This window comes from Lepidochelys kempii, chromosome 19, assembly GCF_965140265.1.
Source record: "Lepidochelys kempii isolate rLepKem1 chromosome 19, rLepKem1.hap2, whole genome shotgun sequence".
In the NCBI taxonomy this organism is placed as follows: domain Eukaryota; kingdom Metazoa; phylum Chordata; order Testudines; family Cheloniidae; genus Lepidochelys; species Lepidochelys kempii.
Genome location: NC_133274.1, coordinates 9,740,105 through 9,767,858, shown reverse-complemented (window position 1 = coordinate 9,767,858; position 27,754 = coordinate 9,740,105). Strand labels below are relative to the sequence as shown.

At 49.5% G+C, this 27,754-nt stretch overlaps 1 protein-coding gene across 3 annotated transcripts; it reads left to right on the top strand.

The window, feature by feature from the left end:
* The first annotated feature begins 190 nt into the window (after nt 1-190).
* Nucleotides 191-25,754, top strand: UBXN11 (UBX domain protein 11). 3 transcript variants are annotated; one of them, XM_073317599.1, is made up of 15 exons: nt 191-250; nt 1,448-1,533; nt 3,316-3,353; nt 4,080-4,190; nt 4,616-4,716; nt 5,573-5,627; nt 7,211-7,287; nt 8,778-8,892; nt 11,867-12,084; nt 12,378-12,455; nt 20,033-20,153; nt 21,207-21,310; nt 22,372-22,442; nt 23,657-23,803; nt 24,624-25,754. In XM_073317599.1, the coding sequence occupies exons 2-15, from the start codon at nt 1,475-1,477 to the stop codon at nt 24,781-24,783; spliced, it is 1,455 nt and encodes a 484-aa protein (XP_073173700.1). In that variant the 5' UTR covers nt 191-250; nt 1,448-1,474; the 3' UTR covers nt 24,784-25,754. The 3 variants fall into 3 exon arrangements, with proteins under 3 accessions (XP_073173700.1, XP_073173702.1, XP_073173701.1); XM_073317600.1 differs by lacking the exon at nt 1,448-1,533 and having other exon boundaries at nt 193-250; XM_073317601.1 differs by lacking the exons at nt 20,033-20,153; nt 21,207-21,310; nt 22,372-22,442; nt 23,657-23,803; nt 24,624-25,754 and adding an exon at nt 13,830-15,362.
* The last annotated feature ends 2,000 nt before the right edge of the window (nt 25,755-27,754 follow it).

Sequence of the window (27,754 nt, the reverse complement as noted above, 5' to 3'; positions counted from 1 at the left end):
GGCGGGGGGGGTTAATGCCTCCTCCATGCCCCTATATCCCATCAGGGGGAGGCGTCAATGCCCTGCCCCTCTCCCCAGCTCAGACCCATGAGCATGGCCGGGGGGGTTTGCAGGACACCCGAGCGTTGCATGCTGGGACTAGTGGTCGACCCACGGGACTTTCGCGGAGCCAATCATCTGGCCCGGCCGTAACCGGGGCAACCGCGGCAAACAAGATGGCGTCGCGTGGGCCGAGCCCGACGGGGGGAGAGTGAGTCCGTTAAAAGCCCGCGCCCCTCGGGGCTGGGAGCCGCGCGGGGGAGGCTCCTCGGGCCGGGCTGGGCCGACCACGGCGGCTCCGCGGGGCCCTCAGTGCGGCGGGGGGGCCGCGACGACGGGCCCAGGGATGCCCAAAGCCGTTGGGTTGCGTGGTGACGCCTTATGAGGCCATTGGGTGGCACGTTGTGAGGTCACCGTGTTGCGCGGGGACGCCGCCTGAAGTCATCGCCTTGCACGGTGGCCGTTGGTGATGTCATAGTGATGTCATAGCCTTGCATGAGGATCTCCCCCTCCCCCCCCCCGGCCGGGCATTGCACTGTGGTGACTTGTGAAGTTGTCGCGGTGCGCACTGATGACGTGCGGGGGGCTTGACCCGGTGAGCTGACTTATTGAGGCACAATCAGTACGCCCGCGCTGGTGCGGTGACGGAAGGTCACGATGCTTGAGTTGGTCCCTCCACAGCAACCCCAGGGAAAGTGGCAGCCTTCGCCTGAGGGCTGCACCCAGCTGGCATGAAACGGAGCAGATTGTGGGGCAGATTGTGAAGCAGATTGTGGTTTTTCACCTGGAGGCTGCAGCCGGTGTGAAGACCACAGGGCCCACAATGAAGTGCTTGACGTCATTTCTATGGGTCTGTCTAAGCAGCAAAGAAAAACCTGCCACTGGCCAGCCAACTTGGGCTTGCAGGGCTGTTTCATTGCTGTGTAGATTTCTGGACTTGGGCTGGAGCCTGGGCTGTACGACCCTGCGGGGCGGGAGGGTCCCAGAGCTCGGCCTCCAGCCTGAGGTCATAAGTCTACACAGCAATGAAAAAGCCCCGCAGCCCCATCTTCATGAGCCAGAGTCAACTGGTACAGGCCAGCAGCGGGTTTTTCTTTGCTGTGTAGACATATCCTATGGGACCCCACAGGCAAAAGAGACCCCAGCATGAAATGCACCTTTTGCTCCAAGCAGCATGGCTGGACCTGAATCCTCTGCGAGGCTCCCTGCTCTGTATGAAAGACGAAGGGTCAGGCTTTTAACTCCGTGGTCTGCCCTAAGACCAACCTGCTCTGAGGGAAACCTCTACAATGTGTGATGATAAAATACATCCTGGGGTCATCAGTGTGCCTCAATCTTGTGTTCCAAGGCATTTCACTCTCAGTTTCATCTTGCAGCCTGGAATTGTAACACTGTCTTTGTTCCCTAGGATCTAGAGCTGTCTAAGGTATAAACCATGAGTTCTCCTCTTTCCTCCCTGGGGAAGCACCGCAGAGTCCCGCTGCAGAGTCCAGGGTAAATGAGACATGAGGACTCTTCCTTGCGTTGTCTTGTTGCCATCTTTGCTTATTTGTGAAATTTTGATATCAGCTGCTTCTCCTAACACTATAATCAAGGCATAAATGACAAATGCCTCAAGACCAGCAAACTCTCACCCCACACTATATACTTCACAGCTGTGTATGCTGCCTGGTATAAACTGGGAGGGTTCTTCTTTGGTCTTGATCTTTCAAGATGCTGGGTCCCTTCAGCTCCCATTGAAGTCAGTAGGATTTAAGGGTGGTCAGAACCACATTCTGCAGTCACTCAGCACCTTGCAGAATTGGGCCCTAAAAACCAGTATTTTGCCATCCCAAATCCAGCTGTGAGCCACCGTTCCATGGTAGGGCCCTATATGAATCAGAATAGTCTGTGCAGTTATACTAGCAAGAATAACCTTGCTGGAGCTCTTGGTTCTATGGCAGGGGTGGGCAAACTATGGCCCATGGGATTGCCAGCCCTGGCTAAGGCAGGCTCCCTGCCTGCCCTGGCCCTGTGCTGCTCCCAAAAGCGGCCAGCACCATGTCCCTGCAGCCCCTGGGAGAGGGGAGTGGGAGCAGAGGGCTCTCTGTGCTGCCCTCGCTTGCAGGCACCGCCCTCCACAGCTCCCATTGGCCAAGAACGGGGAACTGCAACCAATGAGAGCTTTGGGGGAGGTTCGCACAGGCAGGGGCCGCGTGTGGAGCCCCCCGCGCCCAGGGGCCGCTGGGACGTGGTGCCGGCCGCTTCCAGGAGTGGCGCGGGGCCAGGGCAGGCAGGGAACCTGCCTTAGCCCTGCTGTGCACCACTGCCTCCACAGAGCCGCTCAAGGTAAGTGGCGCCGGGCTGGAGCCCGCACTCAGAACCCCTCCTGCACCCCTGCCCTGAGCCCCCTCCTGCAGCCATCCTGCACCCCAACCCCTTGCCCTGAGCCTCCTCCTGCACACTGCACCCCCTCCCATACCCCACACTTCCTCCCACATCCCAAACCCCTGACTTGAGCCCCATGCCACACCCCTCCTGCACCGCAACCCCCTGCCCTGAGCCCCCTGTTGTGCCCTGAGCCCCCTCCTGCATCGCAACCCCCTGTCCAGAGCCCCCTCCTGCACTCCGCACCCCCTCCTGCACCCCAATCCCCTGCCCGGAGCCCCCTCTCCCACCCCTCCTGCACCCCAACCCCCTGCCCTGAGCCCTCTCCCGCACTCCACACCCCTCCCTGCACCCCAACCCCCTGCTCTGAGCTCCCTTCCGCACTCTGCACCCCCTCCTGCAGACCGCACTCCTTCCCGCACCTCAACCCCCTGCCCCAGCCCTACATTCATGGCCCTGCATGCAATTTCCCCACCCAGATGTGGCCCTTGGGCCAAAAAGTTTGCCCACCCCTGTTCTATGGCCTTGTGGTGCAAGCTGATCCCTAGCTGGGATCAGGAGGAATATTGTACAATTCTGCATAGCACGGTTGACCAGGTTTGTTGTTTGTCTTTCTTTTGCTTGTCCCTGGTGCAAAGCAGCTAAAGTTAGTTGTGGCTTCCTGTGATCTCAATTGCTGCTAGGCTGCTCTGAATTTGTTGTTTGTGTGTGAGCTCACTCAGCACACAAAGGAAGAGGGGGCTTGTTTGATTTGTTTCTGTGTAGTGAACTGGTGAGAAAGTATAGGTGGTTGCATTTTAAGAACATTTTTGATGTAATTTAGAAGTCTGTTATCCCTCAAACAAATTACCCAGCCGATAATTAATCTGTCTGCTGTTTGTTTTCTGTATTCCCTATTCTTATGTGCAGGAAAAGGACAGTGCCATTTAAACTGAGTGCTTACAATGGTGAGTAAGGCCTTTCTCTTCCCTTTATGCGTCTTTTGCATTAAAGTGTTATGTGCTTAGTTCATTTTCTTGTCCTTGGTTTCTCTCTCCTTCCCACATCTGTCTTATATCAGATTAGTAGAAATTAGTTTTCCCATCCCCAGGATTCGTTGGAACATGGTTAACTCTCTAAAATAATTTACAGTTCCAAATCAAGCTGCTTCCCTCATTTGTCCATGCTGTCACCTACGCTCAGAACACCCTCCCTAATGCAGAGCAAATTGCGTCTTCCAAATCCCTCTTTGAAACTCCCTTCTTCTGTGAGGCTCACAGACACTAATCCTGGACAGTATTATGCTGTCGTCACCATTGTTCTAATGCGCAAACAGTCCCACCACTCACCTCTCTCACCCTCAGAAAAACATACTCTAAATTAGCACCATGGTCTGCTTCCCAGTATAGTTGTGTGTCCGATCATTGTCTGTCTGTTTAAAGTGTAAGCTCCTCAAGTTATGGACTGTATTGTCCTTTGAGTGTCATACTGTGCCGAGCACGCTCTTGAAGCTTAGTAATCATCACTTCGGAAGCCTTTGCGTGGGCGAGTGGGATTGTGCAACACCCTTTCCCCAACCCTCTCCTTCCCTGATGATACACCCCAGCATTATCCTCACAAGATTTTGGTGAGGCATCATCTAAAATGTGGACCTGGCCCAGTCTCTAATGCTTCTTTGCCTCTTTGATTCACAGAGGATGAAGCTGCGCTACTGAATGACATCCTGTCTCCTAGAACAAAGTTTCCAGTGCAAGACATTTCCCCTTCCTGCTCAAAGGGAACAGCAACAAAAACAAGTACCCATGGTAATGTCTCTGAAAGGACATTTGCTGCTGAGCCAGACACAGTGCTGGCATCAGGGTCGATAACCTTAATGGTCCATAGATGGTGCTTGATAAGTGAATCCAGCTACAGAGTCTGGTGCTCATTTCACATCCCTGAACACTTACTTACCCAGTGTGCCAGTTGGTGATCGAGGGATGCATGCACAGTGTCTGCTGCAAGGTCCATATCTACCTCTGTTACTTTGGCCAGGGACTTGCAGGATTTATACATGGTGCCCACAGGACATCCATTCATGCTGTCTGCGAGGGCTAATCCAGGATTCCTGCACTATGCTTTCAGCCCATGTAATGTGGCACTGGATGATCATAAGGGTTCCCCTTGGTCAATTTAAAATTATAATTCTGAAGGTGCTTTTTTGGGTGATGTGTTGTACTTGTGCTTATAGGGGCAGCTCCGACTGACATGGAGCTCATGTCCTCCATGATGCAAAAAATTGCTTTGTTGGAACAAAAAGCAAAGAGCCAAGCACAAGAAATCCAGCTGAAGGTAAAAATGCCAGCCTCATTTGGGCCCTGTCTGAACAGTTCTAGTTTGGGCTAAAATGGTGTAATTATTCTTTAGACAAGGCAACTGCTAGGCCTGTATCTTACTAATTACAGAAACCACCCACTATAGAGGCCCAGTTGCTGTTACCACACTGCAGTAAGGAACAGTCCCTGTAGTGATCCTAGGAAAAAATGAGCCCTAACACCTAATGTCATTGACTCTTCTGCTTTGGATGTTTCTTTTCTTCCTTCCATTTTATAATGTTTGAGTTGATAAGGCCAGAGGTCTCACTGAAGCAGACACACCCGATAGAAATGGGAATGGATAGTACCCTGTTGGTGTTATAGACACTTTAGGGTAAATAGTGTTTCTAGTGGCTAGAAGATCAGGACTCCTGAGTTCTAACCCCAGATTTGCCATGTACTTACTACTGACTTAACTTTGAGCCACACCCTCAGTGGGGGTAAGAAAGCATGAGCGCAACCTGCATAACTGGCCTGTGTGCGAGAGGAGGAGCAACGATCATGGGGTCACTACTCCCATCTCATGCAGGTGGGCAATGGATGGGCAGGCAGGGTGACTTGGTCCCTAGCCTACTTCTGGGACTGCGCAGTTATGTGCTATTCCCTTACTCGGGGCCTGTGGTAACTCCACAGTCCAGCCCTATGTGATCTTGGGACAGGCCGCACCCTTTCTAGACCTTACTTTGCCCATCCATAAAACAAGTGTAGTTAACCTACCTGGCTTCTGGGAGCAGAGTGGCTAAATCAGTCGGTATGTGAAAAGTGCTTTGAGATCCTCAGAGGAAAGGAACCAAGTGCAATCATTATTTTTGCCTTTTTTCTTGGATCTTCAGGCTAGAAAGGTTGCTGAACTTGAGAAGCAGGTGAAGATCCTTCAGAAAGGAAAAGGTAAGTTGTTCTGTTCTTGGCAACCTCCTGTTTCCTGTGTGTGGCTTACATTCTCTTCAGGTGCGTTTACACTACCCACGTTATAGCGAGGCTGCTGCAGCGCCAAACGAGGGGTGGTAGCTTTTTCACTGTGCGTGCGGCTCCTGGCGATAAAGCACTGTCTCTACTGGCACTTTTAAGCCTAAAACTTTTGTCACTCGGGAGGGGGGTGTTTTTTCACACCCCTGAACGACTGAAGTTTTAGAACTGAAAGTGGCAGTGTAGACACAGCCTTAGGCTCAGACCGTGCTCTTTTCCAATACTGGGAGGTGCTGCTGTGGACCTCAATACAGTCCTTTCCTTGGGGAAGCCCAGTTCCAGTACCCCGCCAAGGACAACTGTGAATTACAAACTCACTGCTTCATTTGCCAGCAGGTTTTCAGTTCATGCATACACCTGCTGACTTTTAAGCTGCTGGTTTCTGGTGCAGCGCTCAGATGCCACAGTGACCTGCTTTCACTATGGTAAAGTGTTCCCACAAGACTGAGAACCTGAGCAGAAGATGGCCACGTAACCACTTGGTGTGTAGTAGTGGTCAGAAGAAACAAGGCTGGGAAGAGAGCAAACAAACCAGCGTTCAGATTTAAGCCGATTGAAGAAATAGGCCTTTTCCCAGCTAAATAAATCAAAAAGGCCTCTTACAGCCAAGGTTTACTGTGTGACTCAAAGGACTCTCACAGCCAAAGTTTCCCCTTGTCCCACATGTGATCTAGTTCCAAATTTCATCCAGCCTTGAGTGAATCTCTCCCTACAGTTGACTTCCCTCAAAGTCCCTTGGAATTCAGTAGTTCCCTCAAGCTGAGCCCTGACACATTGGGTGGGATCAACAAAGGTACTTAGGTGCTTAAACTCCAGATGTGGGTGCCTTCATTTGGGGTTTATGTGCCTAAGTCCTGGTTTTGCTCCACTGTAATTCACAAAATTCCTGATGAACCCTGTAGGGGCCTAAACTCACTCGGCACCTAAGTTTTTCAGAGTAAAAGTTCCCTAGGCGTCTGTGTTCCTGCCTATGGGCATGTGTACTGCTGCCTTCCCCCAGTCACTTTGATGATTTCTTTACTCAGGGAGTAGGGTGTATCCACCTTGTCAAACTACAGACAGGGTTCATATACCCCATCATGTGGTGGTCACTCTATTCAGCACAGCAGAGTAGATCCAAATTCACCGGGTTGCTGACTTTTGAATAGATTCATAGATATGAACTGGGTAAGTCAAGTCACGCCCACTGTATTACTGCAAACAGCACCATTTACACATGAGCTCCTTCTGTGCAGCATAGAAGCTCACCAGTGTTGCCCATAAATAACTGCCAAATGTGTCTTTTCATCCATCCACATCTTTTTGGAGGTGATCCTGGTTGAACAGTCAGGGGACAGTGGGCAAAGAGTTGTGTTTTCAGCTTCTGTGCCTTGCCGACTCAAGTGCAGTTATTTATAGACGGGGCTGAGGATCCTTGTACTCCCTGACACTGATTATCTCAGCTCTTGTCTGAAGCTTTTTAGAGCAAAAATAAAACACCTCAGGTCTCTGTCTTTCCTCTGCAGATTCCCCAAAGTCAAGCGGAATAGAGGAACTGGAGGTGAAGTGTCTTCAGCTGCAGAATCAGGTCTGGGAAATGGAGGTGAGATTCATGGATGGACCCCCCTGGCCTCACCCTGTGCTCCCCTGGAATTGGCTTCCTGTTCCTTCAGTCCATAAATGTTTGGTTCTTACTAAGCTGCCAGTTTCAATATCACTGCCTGTTATTACAGCCTCTGTACAGAAGGAACAGGTTAAATGGAAGATGAGGGACATTCCCTAATCCCCTTCCCACTCCTTTTCCTTTCTCCCCTTTTGAATCTGTTTTGATATATGATGTAACACTCAATAATAATTAGCAGCTTGCTAATCGTAGCACCGCTCATTCTGAAGAAGCCCAGGGAATTGTACATAGATTCTTAGACTGTAAGGCCAGAAGGGACCATTAGATCATCTACTCTTTCTGACCTCCTGTAAACCATCAGCCATTACATTTTACCCAGTTATTCGTGTAAGGAGCTCAATAATTTGTTTAGCTAAAGCATATCTTGCAGAAAGATATCTAGTCTTGATCTGAAGACATCAAGAGTTGGAGAATCCATCACCCTGGGGAGCACTTCACTCACCTGTGATATGCAGTCATCTCTAGGGTGGAACACAGTAGCCTTTGAACAGCTCACAGCAACACTACACAAGATTGTAGGACAGAAAGTGAAGAATTATTTATCCAAATTGCAGTGTGGGGAACATTTATTAATACTATTACTACTTTGCATTTTAACTCATTTCATCCAAAAATCCCAAATCTGCTCTATTACTATCCCCATTTTACAGACAGGAAAGCTGTGTCACAGAGAGTCAGTGGCTCTTGATACATGCTCAGCTGTTTGATATGGAACCACAAGACTTTTCTCTATAATACAAAATTGATGTCTGACTGAAACTTTAACCTGGTGATTAGAGCAGAGAACTGGGAGTCAGGACTTCTGGGTTCTTCTTCCAGTGCTGCCACTAATTTCACTGTGTGGCCTTGAACAAGTTTTCTAACCTCTCTGTCGTTCAGTTTTCCAGTGTGTAAAATGCGGGTAGTTGTCCTGACTTAACTCACATTTAGTTGTGGGGTTTAAAAAATTAATGTTTGTGATGTACTTTGAGATCCTTGGGAGATAGTGCTAAGTAAATATAGCACATCATTATTATTGACACCTGGCTAGATTGCATGCATTTTTAATAGTGTTTATATGCAAACACTTATGCCTCCTCCTTTTGATCTGTATGGCTTTAGTTTTGTTTCAGTCCCTTCTTTTGCTGTTCCAAGTTAACTGGCTGACTCAGTAGAACTGAAAACTCTTTGCAGTGATCAAAGACATGATAGACTGAGTACTGAATGATTGATCACTGTGGATAGATTCATACAACTTTTGGAGTCCATGACATGCTACTCTTCCTGCCCAGTGAGTTTTCTCACCCCCGCACCTTATAACAAGGTCAAACTTGTTCAAGGCAACACTCATTTTACAGCTCCCATTCCTGGCCTTTGATAGTCCCATGCTTCTCAAGCTAGTTCATCCTCTTCTCATCTTCCCCATGCAGCGGTTTCTGAATGATTATGGATTGATTTGGGTTGGAGAGAGGAATGAACAGCTGGAAGAGTTGAAATCATTGAAGAAGCAGGAAAATCTGCCATCAAGGGGTCTCTGGAAACCAGGTAAAGCAGCAATGCCCTTTGCTGAGGCAGACAGCCTGCCCCTCATGGGGTATTTAAAAAAGGCATAATATTCTCCAGATTGGAAAAACAGATAATTTGGGATTTATTAATCAATCAGATTCATGGCACGATAGGCCTTTGTGACTCCCCTTGAACTGCTTCATCGTGCCAAGACTTGTGCAGAGAGCTCTTAGCCCGTAGGTCATTCATTCAATTCTTATTATTTACGTAACATCTTAGCTGGGTGTGACCCTGGAAAGATGCACCTTTCTATCTGAAATGCCTGGTCCAAAAACCTGTTCGATTCATGTGTTTGACTTTTTAGTTTGTGTTTAGAGATGAATTTTTAGTGCCCTTTATATAAACTTTATTAACATCTCTGGACACAACGGAGGAGGTTTTCAAAGGCGCTAATGAGAGATAGGTACCTAACACCCTTTGACTTCAGTCACCTAACTGCCCTTTGAAAACCTCCCCTCTATTATCTGTAGAACAGGCACTATGTGGGCAGTAGCAGGTCAGGCTTCCCCCTTACTGCACTCCCCTCCCAATATGCTTCAACTCTAACCCGGAGAGACCTCCCCTAGGTCTAAGAGGGGAGGTTGGTGTCAATGACATCCAGCCTTTGGCTTCTCTGCTGAGGCTGTTGAGAAGGGGGCATGGGCGGTGGGTATCATAGGCTGGAGGAGGCTGAGCCTCCCCAAACAGCCAGGAGTGTCCCCACCCATGCTCTGCCCCCAGGCCCCCTCCTGCCAGTTCCTCTGTCCCGGTGCTGTAGCCCTGGCTCAGGTTGGGGCTGGGGCTGTGCTTCCCACATGGTGCTCCAGGGCTGGGGACACTAGCCTGGGACAGGGGCCGGGGGCTGCAGTGGGGGGAGGAGGGGCTCTGGTGGGGGGCACAAGAGGGGACTTCGGCTGGAAGGGGCAGAGCTGAGGGCTAGCCAACCTTAGCCAGCGGTTCACACGCTGCCCATGGAAGGGGGCCTATTAGGAATGATGGCTTCTGGGATCTGAACCCCCAAATCAACCCCTTTGCTTTAGGGAAAGACAAAAAACGGTCGTGTGGGATTTTCCAAAGCTTGTAAGTGTCGTAGGTGCACAGGTATCATTGCAAATCAGTGGGACTGGAAAATCCTACCCTTAAATGACAGAAAATGCAGTGAGGGGAAGGATTTTGTATGGCCAGAGCACAGTGTGGAAACAGCTTACAGCAGAGGTGAAGATACCCAGTGAAAATTAGTACAGCTTGATGCGGGGATGAAAGGGTCTAATGTTTTACAGATAGCTCTGGATGCAGGTTGGGTACAGGGCCGTCCTTACCCATATGCAAAGTACACAGCTGCGTAGGGCACCAGGAAATTTTGGGCAGGAAGTGGAGCGACTCGGCCCCAACCTGCTCCGCGCCGCCAGCAAGTGCTGGGAGGCGGTTCCCCCCTGGCCCCCAAGCCTGCTCCTCCCCCCAGTCTGGAGGCCCCGTCTGGAGGCCACATGCACACACACCCTGTGGGGGGCTGTGTAGGGCACCAAAATGGCTAGGGATGGCCCTGGTTGGGTATGATAGGTCCCACAGACTTTCAAATGCTAAGGTTCTTCCCTGTTATGATTTCCTCATGATGATCCTGGGGTCTACATCCTAACCCATTTCAGTAGAAAGAAGACTTGCAATATAACACAAGCAGCACCAGGAACATAGTTTAGTAACTGCGGATATTTTATAAAGCCCATTTCTTTTGTGGAGCTAATGGGTCAGCTATCAGGAAGAAAATCTTCAGAAGCAGTCCCCACACTTTGAATGTTTGGAGCCTGATTCCAGTCTGAGGCAACGCAGACATGAAATGGGTGTGAGATCAAAATCTGGCCCTTTCTGTATGTATTAGGTGCATTGATTTGCCCCGATTGCCTGACCCCATCAAAGCACACTATTGTTCTCTTCCTCCAGCAGCCACGTGAGTGGTTTTGTTGGGAGCAGGTTGCATTGTGTTGAATCCTATAGTATTTAGTGATGGCTTTCTGATAAGTGGCAAGAGAGAATTATGAGAATATACTTGGGACTTGTAGCAGCCTCACCTTCAGAGTGCTGTGAAAAGCCCCCGCTACTTAACTTTCATAACTCCTTGAAGTAGGTAAGGGAGATGATCTCTGAATAGCAGTGGGCGTAAAGCACAGAGGCTAGCGTGTCAGTTCACTTGGCCTTACTTGCAGATTGATGCATTTACAGAGATTGTTTCCGCTTATTGATGCCATTTTTATCCTTTGAAGGATGTGTCAAAAGCAGAATTGAAAATATCAGAGGCCTCATCCCAGTCAACATCTCTGCGCTCACTTCCTCTTCTCATATACTTCTCCCACTGTCATCTGCACATCTCTCCTGCTCTACCCCATAAACCTGGCATCCCTTTCTGAAGCACCCAAAAGACCTCCCTCTCCCCAATAATCCACCAGCAGGAGAAGGGATTGTCTAGAAAGAGCAATTTGCCTGAGATCAGTCAGTCAGCTGGTGTCCCATCTGTGTTCCCTGCAGCAGCCTGTGCTGAAGTTAACTGCTGGTCTAACCTAGGTTGTAAGCTCTTTGGGACAGGCACCTCACCTCCCTCTTTGTATTGTACAGCACCAAGCAAGGAACGATGCTAAGTACATTATAACCATCAAAATAATCAGGGCCTCCAAGGAGTGCAGGCTGTGGTATTGGCTGATGATGCAGTTTCATAAGTTGATAACAAGGGGACTGGTTCTCCACTGTGGTGTTATATACACCTGTGCAGTGTGGAAGCGAAACACTGCCATTCTGATGTGATAGCATTTCACACTCCCTTCCCAAAGGAGTAAATGACACAAAGTGGAGGCAGGCGGGAGCCAGGCCCAAAATGGTAGGGTTTGGGCAGCACCTTTAACATGCCCATGCAGGGAGACGTGTGGATTCAACACTCCTGTCTGCAGGCTCCTCCCTGACGATAACTCTGTTTTCCTTGCTGCAGGTCACTCAACTGTTTCCAACTACCCAATCGATTTTGATTTAATTTTTGAAAACCTGAAAGATTTAAACGTGCTGGCTGGGGAAGGTGTGTCTCAAATCGAACGTACAGCAGGAGGTGCGAGACTGAGGCAGCCCCAATCGATATCCCTCACTTTTTATCAGAATGGGATAGTCATGTTCAACGGACCCTTCCGGTCGTATGAGGAGCCGTCCACGCAGGTATGGACCAATTCCTGGAGGAAGTCAAGTTATTGCCATCTAACTATTCCCTCAGCAAAGGCTGAGGGTGGGAGTGGGGAAAGGCTGAGGCTTGTGGGGGTCACTCTAGTCCCATCTGCCCCCCACAGGGCTTCGTGAGGAATGATGGTTGTTAGAGGATCTGCCAGTCTTTCCCAGTCAGAGATCCTGTGGTGCCTTTGTAGGTCTCCAGGTCTGATGCAGGTGGAATGTATCAGCAGCAAGGTACTATGGAGTCTGAGGCCTGATTTTTAAGCATTCATGCTTTGTTTCAGCAATGTCTTCAGGATATCATGGATGGCTATTTTCCCTCAGAGCTACAGACGCGCTACCCGGATGGTGTTCCTTTTCAGGTAAGCAATGCAAAGCCCCTGCCATCTTCCTTTTAGGAGAAATCCCTCTCTCCATGCAAACTGCTTCTATCGTATTGTTTGCACCACTCTGCAGGCCTTTCTCAACACGAAAAGCAGTTTGATGTTTCTAAACCCAGCCCACGTGCAGCTAGACTTTTGAGGTGGGGCATGCACCTGCTACAGCCGTTACAGGAAAGGGCTAGGCCTTTGTGCACTAGAACTGAACGGTTTGTCTGCTTCAATTAATCATGGGTTAGAAAGAGACAGTGAGGGCAAAATTTCTGAGTCACTAGAAAGCAGTCAAAGGCGGGAGGTGTGACGGGTTGAACCCCCTGGGGTGTCACTTGGTGTGCTGGGACACCACTGAGTCAAACTATTCTGCCAGCCTGGGCCCCTTTTTACCTGGTCTTGCTGGACTGGGCTCCCCAGCCTTTTCCAGCCAAGCGCACAGGCAGGGCCACACCCAGCTGCACAGAAAGACAGAGATCTGCACTGAGAAGGCTCAGCTTACGGGGCTTGCCACAGCACCCACATGTCTACCCCCACTCCTTTTGGAGTACAAACCGAAAATTATATAAAATTCACCTCTTCCCTCAATGTGGAGGAGGGTGTATACAACTTCTTGCCCCCCCCCCCAGTTATTAGTCACATAAACTGGGTTGTATTATAAACCAGAAATAAATGTATTAGCTATAAAAGGTGTATTTTAAGTAGTTAAGGAGGTAGCAGACAGAACAAGGCAGATTACTAAGAAAATAAAACACAGCACACAAACTAAGCTTAATACACTAAAGAAACTGGTTATATGTAAGTTCTCACCCTAAATGTGGTTCTAATAATCTTCACAGGTCAGACACCCTTGCAACCAGGGTCCAGTTCTTTCCCCCAGTTCAGTCTTAGGGTACATCTACAGTACGAAATTATTTCGAAATTATTCTGTTCGAATGTTTGGAAGCTATTTTTATACGTTCGCTCTTCTGTGTCCCCACTAAAGTGCGTGAATTCGGTGGAGTGCGTCCACAGTACCAAGGCTAGCATCGAATGTTGGAGCGGTGCATTGTGGGTAGCTATCCCACAGTTCCCGCAGTCCCCGCCGCCCATTGGAATTCTGGGTTAAGCTCCCAGTGCATGATGGGGCAAAAACATTCTTGTGGGTGTTTCTGGGTTTGTGTCGTCAGTCGCTCCTCCCTTCGTGAAAGCTACGGCAGACAATCGTTTCACCCCTTTTTGGTGTGCAGACGCCATACTGCTTTCAGCAGACGGTGCACCGCTGCTTTCCTGCTACTATGAATCCACCTCTCATTTTCTCTCATCTTCCTATGTAATCTCTACTATCTACTCTTTCTCTTCCTCATCGAACGCTTCCGCCGCCAGCTCTGCTCTCCCACTATTGTCGCGCTTCCGAGCTTCTCCATGTTGTCTGTCCTGGCCCCCAGCTCCGTAAAAGCTACAGAAGACAACCATTTCCTGCCTTTTTTCGGCTGCCGTGAACGGAACAGCACCTCTTCCGCTGCCACTCTGCTCTCCTACGTTTCGCGCCCTTTTTCCAGGATTACCCGTGCAGGCGCCATAGCCATGGAGCTTGATCAGATCTCTGCTGCAGTTTTGACCATTGTAAATACCTCGCACATTATCCATCAGTATGTGCAGTACTTGCAAAACCGGGCAAGGAAGCAACGACAGCGCGATTATGGTAGTGATGAGGACATGGACACAGACGTTCCTAGAAGCACGGCATGTGGCAATTGGAAGATCATGGTGGTATTGGGCCAGGTGCATGCCATGGAATGCTGATTCTGGGCACGGGAAACGAGCACAGACTGGTGGGACCGCATAGTGTTGCAGGTATGGGATGATTCCCAGGGGCTGAGAAACTTTCGTATGCGTAGGGCCACTTTTGTGGAACTTTGTGACTTGCTGTCCTCTGCCCTGAAGCGCAAAGACACCAAAATGAGAGCAGCCCTCACAGTTGAGAAGCGAGTGGCCATAGCTCTGTGGAAGCTTGCAATGCCTGACAGCTACCGGTCAGTCAGGAATCGGTTTGGAGTGGGCAAATCTACTGTGGGGGCTGCTGTGCTGCAAGTAGCCAATGCAGTCATTGACCAGCTGCTATCAAGGGTAGTGACTTTGGGAAATGTGCAGACCATTGTGGATGGCTTTAATGCGCTGGGGTTCTCTAACTGCAGCGGGGCGACAGATGGAACGCATATCGCTATCTTGGCCCCGGAACACCGGGGCGGCCAGTACATAAAGCTCAGGGGGTACTTTTCCATGATGCTGCAAGCAGTGGTGGATCACAAGGGACGTTTCACTGACATCAATGTGGGATGGCCGGGAAAGGTGCATGACACTCGCATCTTTAGGAACTCTGGTCTGTTTGAACAGCTGCAGGAAGGAACTTACTTCCCAGACCAGAAAATTACTGTTGGAGATGTTGAAATGCCTACAGTTATCCTCGGGGACCCAGCCTACCCCTTAATGCCAGCCTCATGAAGCCATACACAAGCACCCTGGACAGTAGTTAGGAGCAGTTCAACTATAGGCTAAGCAAGTGCAGAATGGTGGTAGAATGTGCATTTGGACGTTTGAAAGTGCACTGGTGCAGTTTACTGACTCGGTTAGATCTCAGCACAACCAATATTCCAATTGTAATTGCTGCTTGTTGTGTGCTCCACAGTATCTGTGAGAGTAAGGGGGAGACATTTATGGCGGGGTTGGAGGTTGAGGCCACTCGTCTGGTGGCCAGTTTCTCACAGCCAGACAACAGGGCGATTAGAAGAGAGCAGCAGGGCGCGCTGTCCATCAGAGAAGCTTTGAAAGCCAGTTTCATGACTGGCCAGGGCACAGGGAGACAGTTGTGTTTGTTTCTCTTAGTTACCCGCCCCCTATATATATGAAAGGAAATAAAGTCACAATTGTTTAAAAAACATTCTTTATTATTTGTTGCACAAAACATTGAGAGAAATCAGAAGCTAGACAGGGGAGGGGTGGGATATTGGGTTAGGGGGATGGAGGAGGAGGAGGAGGGAAGGACAAGTCCAGAAACCAAATAAAAATGTAGGATATGCCCGCTTTCTGCTGCTTGTGCAATCCTCTGGGGTTGACGGTGCGGGTCCCCGTAGCCTCCCCACCGGTGTTCTTGGGCGTCTGGGTGAGGAGGCTATAGAACTTGGGGAGGAGGGAGGGCGGTTATACAGGGGCTGCAGCGGCAGTCTGTAGTCTTTCTGTCTTTCCCGCATTAGATCCACCAGACAGCGGAGCATGTCAGTTTGCTCCACCATGAGCTTGACCATAGCATCCTGCCTGCTCTCATCGCGCACGTCCCTCCTCTCTTCGTATTCACGTAACACTCTACGCGACTCCACAATTGTTTGCCTCCATGCATTCAGCTGGGCCCTATCAGTGCGGGAGGACTGCATGAGCTCCGCAAACATGTCGTCCCGAATTCGTTTTTTCCACCTTCTAATCTGGAACAGCCTCTGGGATGGAGTAGATAGGGGCCACGTTGAAACATTTGCATCTGCTGCGGGAGGAGAAAAAGGGAGGGTAGTATTTTAAAAGAGACATTTTAGAGAACAAAGGGGACACTCTTTCTCAGTGAAACAGGCAATTCATAGTACACAGCACATGTTCTTTCTGTACAAGGTCTCATTTTGCCTCTTATACCGAAGTGCCTGCCGCTTTGGTGTGAATAAGCCCCCACATGCAGCCGGGCAACAGAATTCAGCTTGCAGGCAGCCATGGTAAGCCCTAGGGGCACGTGGGGTTCTGCTTCTTCCGCATTCATTTCAGTGTTTTCAAACTGCTGGGCCCCCTTTACCCTAGCAAGCAATGCCTGGTGGGTTTGCATATAAAAGGAGGGCCTGCAGGCTCTCTGGGATGATCGCTTCACACAACCCTCTCCCCCCCACACCGCGTGGCTCTGAGCAGGGATGAGCCCTTTAAACTAAATGCAAACAGCCCAGTGCAGCTGGGTTTCCCCCCACCCCTCACTGTGTGGCTCTGATCAAGCTCTCACTCACCAGAAGTGCCTTCTCCCGGATCACGGTCCGGGAGCATGCCTTGGGAATGGGGGGAGGCTATTGGCTCCAGCATTAAGAACAGTTCCTGGCTAGGGGGGGAAACAGATTCCCCATTTGCCGTCTGTGCACTGTCCTCCTCTTCCTCCAAAAACTCATCCTCCTCGCTCCGTGCTACTCCCCCCTTGCAAGTGTCCACGGTCAGTGGTGGGGTAGTGGTGGCATCCCCCCCATAACTGCATGCAGCTCATGGTAGAAGCGGCATGTATGGGGCTGTGACCCAGAGCGTCCTTTCGCCTCCAGGCTTTTTGGTATACTTGCCTGAGCTCCTTGATTTTTGTACGACACTGCTCTGTGTCCCTGGAGTAGCCTCTTTCCGTTATGGCCCTGGAGACTTTAGCGTACGTATTTGCGTTTCTTTTTTTGGAACGTAGTTCTGCCATAACAGATTCATCTCCCCAAAATGCAATGAGATCCAGTACCTCCCGTTCGGACCATGCTGGAGCTCGTCTGCGAATCCAGGACTGCATCGTCGCCTGTGATGGTGGACTGTGCTGATGGTCGCCTGAGATGGTGGACTGTGCTGATGGTCGCCTGTGCTGATGGTGACCAAACAGGAAATTCAAAAGTTCCTGGGGCTTTTACTGCCTACCTGGCTAGTGCATCAGAGTTGAGAGTGTTGTCCAGAGCGGTCACAAGGGAGCATTCTGGGATAGCTCCCGGAAGCCAATAATGTAGAATTGCATCCACAGTACCTGTAACCCGGAACTGCGATCTCGATTTTAGCGCTACTCCACTTGCCGAGGTTGAGTACAGAAATCGGATTAAAGAGCCCTTTAAATCGAAAAAACTGGTTTGGTCGTGTGGATGGATTCAGTTTTATTTCGAAGTAACTTGGCTAATTGTGAAATAACCGCGTACTGTAGACCAGGCCTAAGTTGTTTCCAGCAGTCATCTTGGGTGGGATAGCAGGGGAGAACTGAGGACCTGGATTACCTCACTCCCCACCCTTAAATAGGATTTGCATAAAGCAGGAATCCTTTGTTTCCTAGTTTGACACTCCTCCCACACACCAGCTTCTTGTGGAAAAGTACAGAATTCAAGATGGGTTCCAGTATCAGGTGACATGGTCACATGCCTCTGTAGGGCTCTTGTAGCCATTCTTCACAGGCTGACCCACAGATTCACAGGAAGGCCATCCGCCCGGTTTGGCTTTTCCATTGTTCTACCTGAAGTGTTAGCAGTGGGCGTCACTCAAAGTAGCTTAGCTGAAATACAGATACATAGTCAAAATTCCTAATTTCAGATACAGAAATGATGTATGCCTACAAATAGGATAATCGCTGTTAGGGGGCTTATTCCTTCACCCACTTACTTCCCTGGTCCTTCTCGCATGAACAGAGAGCAACAATACCCGAAGTCCAAAGGTGCAAACAATTCGATGTTTATTGGGGTGAACTTCCAGCAAGCATGATTCCAGTTTCCTTCCTTAGTATCCTCCTTCCCAGCTCTGACACCACAGAGCCTTACACCTGTGTCCCTGTTCCCATTTCCCCCTTTAGCAAAACATGATTCCAACTTCCTTACTCCCATTCCCTGTTCCCATTTCCCCCTTTAGCAAAACATGATTCCAATTTTCTTACCCCCATTCCCTGTTCCCATCTCCCTCACCCGCATGCCCACCCCCACCCCCCTACTTCCTGATTGACTGCAGACTATATAGTAAAACTTGAGTTCTGCTTTGCTATACCTTAACCAATCATTTTCCTGAAATTTAACTAACCAATCCTAACATATTGTAACATGATTATGTAACCAATTATATCCCACCACCTCAATTAGTTTACACCCAGCAAAATTAATTATACAGCAGACAGAAACAATCACAGAACCAGACAGAGATTATACAGACAAACAAAGCAAAGTGGGAACTATAATGTCAAAACAATACAGAAGTGAGGATTCCACATCCCAGCTATTGATAAGTGAGTTCTTGCCAGACAGGATGCTATCAAACTAAGTTTCCTTTTACATTTTCTAGGCACTTCCCTTTCTCTGGAGGTGATAGGCACTATCGGGACAGGATTGTATTCCTAACAGCCCAATAGCACCTTATTTCAATGTGACTAGTTTGGAATGTGAGAATGTGACCATTCACTTCCCAGTTTATGGCTGCCTCTGTTGCTTAGCCAAAGGCCTTAGCCTAAGAACTGGGCCTCAGACTGTCACAGTAAGAGAAGGCCCTTACACTGGCAGACAGTGGTTTTGATTCTTTCTTTTATACCTCTATAACTAGCCAAGTGATAAGAATACACCTAAATTCTTAGAGTATAGGCCTTTACAGACAGACCTGAATATCTATATCCTAACAATCGCATTCAGTAAATCGTAACCTTTCCAATGATACCTCACATGAGCCATCTTGCATAACGTATATCTCAGCTATGTCATATTCATATCATAAGCATATTTTCATAAAGAATATGGAATGACACGTCAGCGGAGGCAGCTGCAGAGGATATTATAATCCAGACCTTCACATATAAAATTAGGAACACACATCCCATGGAGCTGTATGTGCTCAGCCCCCCTGGGAAATCAGGCCACTTCCGTGTAGGTGCCTAACTTTAGACACCCGCTTTGAAAATGTTGGGCCTGCCACTGTGGGGGTTAGAGAATCATGGGGGAATGGAAGATGCCCAGTGGGGACTTAGAGTACATCTACGCTGCAGTAAAACACCTGCGGCTGGCCTGTGTCCGCTCACTTGGGCTCGCAGGCCTCGGGTTGTGGTGCAGACATTCAGGCTTGGGCTGAAGCCTTAGCTCTGGGACCCTCCCCCCTCACATGGTCCTAGAGCCTGGGCCCCAGGCCAAGTCCAAACAGCTACACAGCAATTGTATAGCCCTGCAGCCTGAGGCCGATGAGCCACAGGGGTTTTATTGCAGTGTGGACGTACCCAAAGTGGCCTTGTGCTTCTCTGACAGTTATGTTTTGCTGAACTGGGTGGAACTGGGGACCATGGGGGGGCTGAATATGGTGCTTTTGCTTCTTTGGGTTCAGAGAGACATCTGGTGGTCCTGGCTGCTTGCACATCCCTTCTTCTGTTAGCACAGATCAAGGCAAACGCCTGGGTGAGCCTATCGATAAAAAATAATACTTTACAATTTCACATCACCTTTTATCTGAGGATCAATTTTCATAGATGGGAAAACTGAGGCACAAAGCAGAATCAAATCACTGTACAAATGTATGCAAGGCTGGAGTGATCATCTGTCTTAGGGTCTGGATGTGATATTGAACTGCTAACTAGAAGGGTTTTAGACTTGAAGGGACACAGGTGTGGGTTTATTTTTCTGGAGGGTCTAAAAGGATCTGCAGACAGCTTCCTTTATAGGGGTTCTATGTTAGAACCACCCTCAGGAGGAATTAACTGTCTCTGTTAGTTGTTTGTTCTTGTTTTGTTCTTGCTGCTTACCCTTTAGTGTGCTCTGATGCAGTGAGAGCTGGGTCCTGGAGGCAGACAGGCTTGCTAATGACAGCTAGAGTTAATTTAACAGGTAACTGACAGAAGAGACGTTTTCTTTCGGGAGAGGCAGCTACCAGAGAACTTTCCTGGCCAGGGGCAGGTAGTTGGCCATTTGAAGTCAACTGAGGTAAAGGAAACCAGTGAGATCCCAGGTGAGTCTTTTGCCATTCCCACTAATCCCTGGAGATCCCCTACTTAGCCCCAAAAGAGAGAATAAATAAAGCCCTGGTGAAGCCTGGCAACAGGCATCCAGTTACTCAGGAGTTAATTCTGAGAGTCTCTGAGTTGCATGGTGACGTTCTGAGAGGAGTGTTATGTGTGTGCTTCCACGTACTGCTGCAGGAGCTGAGAGCTGCCCCAACAGTCAGTTTCACGGAGATCACAGCAGCAAACAGTCCTGAGACTTGCCATTCATAAAATACCACAGTTTGGGCAGTTTTCCCAGACTGTGCATGAAACCCACCCACTTTCTGCATGAAACCCAGAGCTCATTCTCAGCAGAGGTCTTTCCAACATCGCCCACTTGAGACATTCAGAAGAATAGCGTGGGTGACGGCCTTCAGGGACTGGGCCTTCAAACAAACAATTGTTCTATTGCAAGTTACTTATTTAAGTGGACATCTTCCCCCCTCAAGATGCCAACCTCGTCTTCTCCATCTCCGATATGTCACAGCACATCTCCAAGCCCTGGGGGAAAGACATATTATTTAGGACGATCTCACAGGTCCCTTGTTTTCCTTCTGCATTCCAGAAATCTGCTCCAACAGTTGCCAAAAATGACTCTCTCAGACTGAAAATTAAACTGCTCTAGCTAGATCTTGGAAGATCTGGTGACATATGTTCTGACATGTAGTTGTATAGTGGGAGTAGTCATGGTTATGGTTATGTATGTTCCTGGACAGCCATATATGGCAATATATAATAATCTATGCATATGCATTTCCCATCAGCAATTGTATATCGCCCTGTTATTTATTAGCTGTGAAGAGCTGCTCATATACTGTGGAATTTGGATCACATGCCTTATGGGTGATTCTAATAACACATTCCCAAAAGGGAACTGTCCAAAGTGTAATTCTGATGAGCCCAAGACGTGGAACATTTTAGTATTCGTTTAATTGCTTGGTGTGATGTGATACATATAGGATTCCCCTTCCTGCTTCCCCTCCCTGTCTCTCCCCCCTGTTCCCCCCCTCTCGTGGCAGGTCCCAAGCTCTCACCGGAGCAGTTTCTGAACAAACTTCCAAAATCCTTGATCCGGGAGGGACAAGTGATTGATATCCGAGGGCCAATCAAAGAAACTCTGCAGGTATGACAGAGCCCCTGCATGCACTGAGTCTTAATGGCTAGGTTATGCTTAAAATTAAGGTTGACCTAACTATATCTCTTAGGGGTGTGAAAAACACCTCTGAGCTCAGAAGTTAAGCTGATCTCACCCCTGGCGTAGACACAGTTTGGTCAATGGAAGAACACGGCTCGGGCAGTGGATTACCTACAGTGATGGGGAAAACTCTTTCCGTCGCTGTAGGAAGGGTCTACACTATGATGCTACGAGTGGAATAGCTACAGTGCTGTAGTGGAGCTGCTGGTAGTATAGACGTTTTCTGAGTCTGCAGTTACGCTGGCGTGAATCAACAGTAACTCTACGGAAGCTAACAACCTTACGTAGGTGCAAATAGAATCAGAACTGGGCCCTTTCTCTTGAAAAATCTTCAACCTCCTGAAAAGACTCCAGCAGAAAGCATGAGATGTATTTTCACCAGGCCCTTTCATCCCTTTCTGGAACTGTATCGTTTCTACCTGAGGGGGGGGGGGGGAATCATTCGTAACCCATGTGATGATTGAGTAAACATTTCAGTGAAGTTACTGTCTCGGGTGTTCGATCTAGATCCTGTCATTTTGCTTGAAGGGGAGCAAGTAGTTTCCTCAGATCAGTGTAATTATGATAATTAAACTTGGTGTCCATACAGAACATTTAGAAGGAAATAGACCAATCTAGCTTTATTGGATTAAAACGGACGAATCAATTAATGGGGGAGTTAGTTGTTAGATTAGAAGAAGCCCCAGCCAGCACCAGGACCAGGCCAGGCAGATTTTTTAAAAATAAATAGTTTAACTAGGTACAAAGTGTAGAAGCCATATTGACCATTTGCTGGAGAAACCTGCCTGCCTGGTGCTGTGCAAGCCTGCTGCATCCTGTTGGGAGCAGCAGGGGAGAGGGAGCATGGAGAAGCCATTGGCCTTGTAGCTGGTGGGCTCAGGAGGAGGGCACATTCTCCACCTGTGGTCAGAAAACAGGGGACTAGCCCCCATGTATTAATCCAGGAAAGCTGGGCCAATAGTATCTGAGGTTTCCCTGGTTGGTTTCAGGGCTCTGATGGGACAAGTAGCAATGAAGTGATCCTAGTGGAGACGCCCAGCCTTGCAGCAATGAAGGAGAGGTAAAGGGCAGTGGTTCCCTCAGCAAATGCACGGTCAGTCTCTCCTGTCCATCCACTAGCCATCAGAGGCAACCTGCAAAGATTTGTTTTAATGGTTTTTCCCATTTTTGCTGCTTTCTGATGGATAAAGAGGGCCTGGAAAGGGAGGGTTCGTTTGTGTGGTTTAAAGCAAAAATTCAAGAGTTTTTTCTGCTTGGTTTTTACTTCAGAAATAGCAGGAAGGCCAGGTTTGATCTTTCCTAGTTTTGGGAGGTGTCTGAGATTTTTATGATGAATCCCGACATCGTCAGCAAAGGCTTCCTTTATTCAAAATGTTAGCTAGCCCTTGGTATTAAAAGGGTGTTCACAAGAACAAGCAAAACCCAAGGAGTTTGAACCAGTCTGGCTATAAATTCTTCCTTCTCTCAATTTTCACCCTCTGAATGGGAAAGTGCCTCCAGAGAAGAGATGAGCAAATGGGGTCACCATTTCACTAGTTCTCCCATAGTCAGCGAGTCTTCCAGGCTAGACAAGACTTAATTTCTAATGTCACCATAAACCAAGCAGAACTTTGTATTTAAAAAGGCAAATAAACAACCCTACCAAGCAGCCTTGATCCAGAATAAGGAACAAAAAAAGAGCACCAGCTTATCTCAGAAAGTGAAAGAGCAGCCTTGCATGATCAGATAGGCTACAACCTCTCCCTCACGCAAAGGGGTAGGCGGTTGGGGCTGTTTTTCTACATTCAGCTATTTCAAAGGCATGTAGCACTTTGTAAGCCATTTTGGCCTATTTGCCCACAAGCAATCAGGGTTCAGGGAACTGCTAAGGGTATGTCTACACTGCAGAGCTGAAGCTGCAGCGCTGTAAGGTCTCCCGTATAGCCGCTCTATGCCGACAGGAGGGAGCTCTCCCATCCGTATAATTAAACCACCCCCAACATGCGGCGGGAGAGCGTCTCCCACCACCACCATAGCACTGTCCACACCAGCGCTTCTGTCTGTGACACTTACATCAGTCAGGGGGATTTTTTTTTCACACCCCAGACCGACAGTAGTTTTACCAGCTAGTGTAGACATTTCCGTAGATTTTTAAGGTACCGTTCTCTATTCCAGCACCTCCCTTTTCCCTTTGGCTCTCTCCTGATGCCCTATCCAGCCTAGGCCACTTAGCATTGCCTGATCAGTCTCTGTAAAATTGCTGTTTCTTGTCTAACCGGCTTTTATGGCTGTCAGGTTGCAGGCAGACGAACAGGACCAGCCTCCAGCCCCCAACATCTCCACTCTCCGAATAAAATCTGAGAATGGGGAGCAGACATACATTGTAAAAATGCTCTTCACAGAGACCATAGGAGACCTGCGCCGGCACCTCACCCAGAGCAGGTAGGTATAGGGAGAGGAAAGAGGGGTTTTTGCAAGCCAGGTCAACAACTCCACCCCACTGAGTCAGGCCACAGCAAAAACTGGGCCAGTGGCATTTCCAGATCCTGCTTGATCCCTGGAATTGAGCCGCCTGAAGAATACTCTACAGTGTAAGTCCAGCAGGTACAGGATCACAGGGCCTCTGCCTGCCAGATGCTGAGCCCCCTCAGCATACAGTGATGTTAGTGGGGGTTGAAGGTGCTTGTCACACTCAGCACCTCCAAAGCGGAATCAGGATCAGGCCCATGGTTTGGGAATTGTGTAGAGATTTCAAATCCTACCTCCTGCAGGGAGCGGACATCTCCATAGTCTTCCATGTTTCTGGCTCTTCTATTTCAGTAGGTCCCAACTCATCCTTACCTCCTGCAGTGTCGTTGTTGCCTCTGCTCCCCACGCCCACTCCTCAGCAACCCTCACCTTGACTGTTGCCATGCCCTTCTCACAATCCACTTCAAAACTGCCCTGGTTCTTAACATCCTGGAAGCAACTCTGGCCTACCAGAGGCACCTTCCGTCTTCTGTCCCTGCTCCCTTTACAGGACGTAGCCCTGCCTGGCCTAAGCTTTGTGTGCCTGGTGATCTGTAAGAGCTTTCCCCGCTGTAGCTGTTGCTGTCTGGAACAGCCTTCTACGGGCTGGGCTTTCCATCTCAGCTGGAAACACCTCTGTTCCTCATTAAATGCTCTAGCCTTCTGCTCTTGTGTAACCCTGCAACTAGCTTATTCCCAGCTGCTTTGTGGAAGGAACATGGCTCACAGGAAAGATTGTACTGTTCTTTCCTAGGGGTGGAGAATCACAGCTGTATGAGATCATCAGCACCTTTCCCCAGAGAGTGTATGCTGACAACTTCATGACCCTGCAGGAGTGTGGACTGATTCCCAACGCCTCCCTTCTGCTACGGGAAAAGATCCCTTCAGCCAAGGAGGGACAGGGCCACAGATAGTTTAACAGCTTCAGATGAGCCAGCTGGCCTTGCAACTGCTACTTCACATGAAGCAATTTGCTTTCCTCCACCAACATCTCCTTCTCCATCAGGCTCTGTGCTAAGGCAAGAGGACAATCAGATAAGCTACAACCTCTCCCTTACTCAAGGGGGACGGAGGGTGCGGTTATCTTTCCAGATTCAGTTGAACTTCATTGTTACCTGGGCCTACCACCTCCTGTAGGCAAAGCAAGTGGGAGAAATAGCCCTGGAGATCTAGCTCCTCTCTGCACTATGGGTGAGAGAACTGTAGTGACTCAAGGCTACACACCCTGCCAGTCTGGATCCTACTAGCCTCTGGGGGCTGCCTTTAGAGGCCTGCTGGGCCTGTGGCCTCATCACATGGCAGCCTACCTGTGTAAATATTATCCTGGGGGACTTGTATCCAAGCTGGGTTTCTCACCACCGTTGCTGAAGGTCACATGATCTTTTTGCCCCTGAGAGGCTGCAGTGAGTTCACTTCAACACCTGTGCCTTCATCTGCAGGTCCCTTATGTCTACACTGCAATAAAAAAACTGGCACCACTCTCAGAGCCCACATCTGTTGAGCTGGGCTCAGGATGGGGGGCTACAACTAGCAGCATAGATGATCAAGTGTAGTCTGGAGCCGGAGCACTGAGACCCACCCTGCTTGCAGAGTTTCAGAGCCCAGACTCCAGCCCAAGCCTGAATGTCTACACTGCAATCTTTAGCCGGTGAGCCTGAGTCTGCTGAGCCAGGCCAGACATGGCCATACCATGGTCTTTTATTACAGAGTAGACAGAGCCTTCAAGAACTAAGTTTATATATAGTATAGGTGAAATGCTGTGAGGGCCCTCCCAGCTAGGTTACAGTCCCGTTTCCACATGCATCTGCGCTCTTCATTAGGGCTAGATTCCGATCTCACACTGTTGTACAAATGGGCTTAACTATTAAAGTCAATAGGGTTAAACTGGACTGAGTGGAATCAGGCTGAGTCCTTTGCAGGGCTGAGACACAGCCAGAGCCACTCCAGCGAGGAGGTGCCAATACTTTCATTTCCTCTACATGAAACATTTCTTCCTTTAAACAGACCCCAAGTGTCCAGTGTTAACAGCCTCCCAGTCTGTATGGCTGAGCCTGGTCACCATAGTGCCAACCATCTCTGCCTTCCCATGAGAGACATACTCCCCCCATTTCTGTCCTGTGCAAGGGCCCAGTTCTCAGGCTTTGTACCGTGTTGTCATTTATCCCCTGGGCAAAGTACTATCAAATCAGCTGAGTGGTGCTGTGCTTTCCACTTTGCACACGTGGAAATGATCTGGCAAGTACAAGATGGGAGGATTCCAGGCCTTGAGAGTTAAGGACCCAAGCCCCCTTCTGCATCAGCCTATTTCACTGCAGGACAGAGTACGATCTCTGTGACTAGCTTAGGCACATAGGATTCAGCTAATAAAGAACATACCCCATCTTTTCCTATGAAGGGCTATGAAGGGAGGGAGCCTTAAGCCATGTTCCTATTCCAGCCTCACCCCCTCCTGTCCCGGAAAGCCTTCAACCCAGTCAGTGTGAGAACATGACAAATCTCCAGCTTATTTGTGGCTGAAGATGCTGCACCCTTTGTGCAATGCAGAGAGCCCTTGGGCACCTTCCCCTTTTACTAGGCTCTCCCGAGCACTCTCCTGTGTTCAAACACTTTTAAGCTGTGCAGTTCTTTAGCCACAGTTTCTCATCCGTCAACTTTCACTTGAGTGTTTAGGGAAGTGCTAAGCTGGGGCGGACAAACGTTTTGACCCGAGGGCCACATTGGGTTTCCAAAATTGTATGGAAAGCCAGTTAGGGGAGGCTGTGCCTCCCCAAACTGCCAGGCGTAGCCCAGCCCCTGCCCCCGCCCCCATCCAACCCCCCCATCCCCTGACAGCCCCCCCAGGACCCCTGCCCCATCCACCCCTCCCTATCCCCTGACTTTCCCCAGACTCCCACCCCTGACTGCCCCCCACCACCCCATCCAACCCCTTCTCTCATTCCTGACTGCCCCCCACCCCAGACCCCTGTCCCATCCAACCACCCCTGCTCCTGACTGCCCTCTGCTGTCCCATTCAACCCCCCGTTCCCCGCCCTGACCCTTATCCACACCCCCACCCCCGACCACCACCCTGAACTCCCCTGCCCCATTGCTGCGCTGTCTGGAGCGCCAGCTGTGCGACCCAGAGCACCAGGGCAGGCAGCCGTGCCGGCTGGCTGGAGCCAGTCATGCCCCCGTGCAGCACAGAGCATCAGGTCAGACCGCAGCTCTGCAGCCGCACTGCCTGGCAAGAGCTCACTGCCAGAGCATCGCGCCGATGCCGCAGTGAGCTGAGGCTGTGGGGGAGGGGGAACAGCAGAGGAGGGGCCAGGGGCTAGCCTCAGGGGCCGGGCAGGACGGTCCCACAGGCCAGATGTGGCCCGTGGGCCATAGTTTGCTCACCTCTGTGCTAAGCCTTGGTCAGACAACAATGCATTAGAAAGGTAAAAGGATGGCGCCAGAGAATCCTGCATCAAAACCCCTCCTCTCAGATGCACTCACCCCAGCTCACCAGCTGATTTCTTGCATGGTCCTGACCTACAGGAAGTTCAGTGAGTGGATGGAAACAGGTCTTCTCCCCGCTGCATAGATAGGAAGGATCCCCTTTTAAGGTCTTTGCTCATCTACTTAGACAAGTGTTCTCCTCACTAGCAGCTTGCCACCCTCCATGCCATGTACATTTCACTTGTGTTTAGAGGGGGACTGGGACCAATTCTGGAATAGACTCCAGAATTGTAAAGGCATTCATGTAAGTTCTTTAAGCTGGCGTTCTAGAGTCAAGATCTTTGTGCCAGGCCATAGCAATGAGCATAACTGACTAAGCTCCTCTGAATTGGTAAGGAGGATGATGCCCAATCTAGCATCAAAATACAGAAACCAATTTAAAAAAACCACACCAAAGCCAGCAAG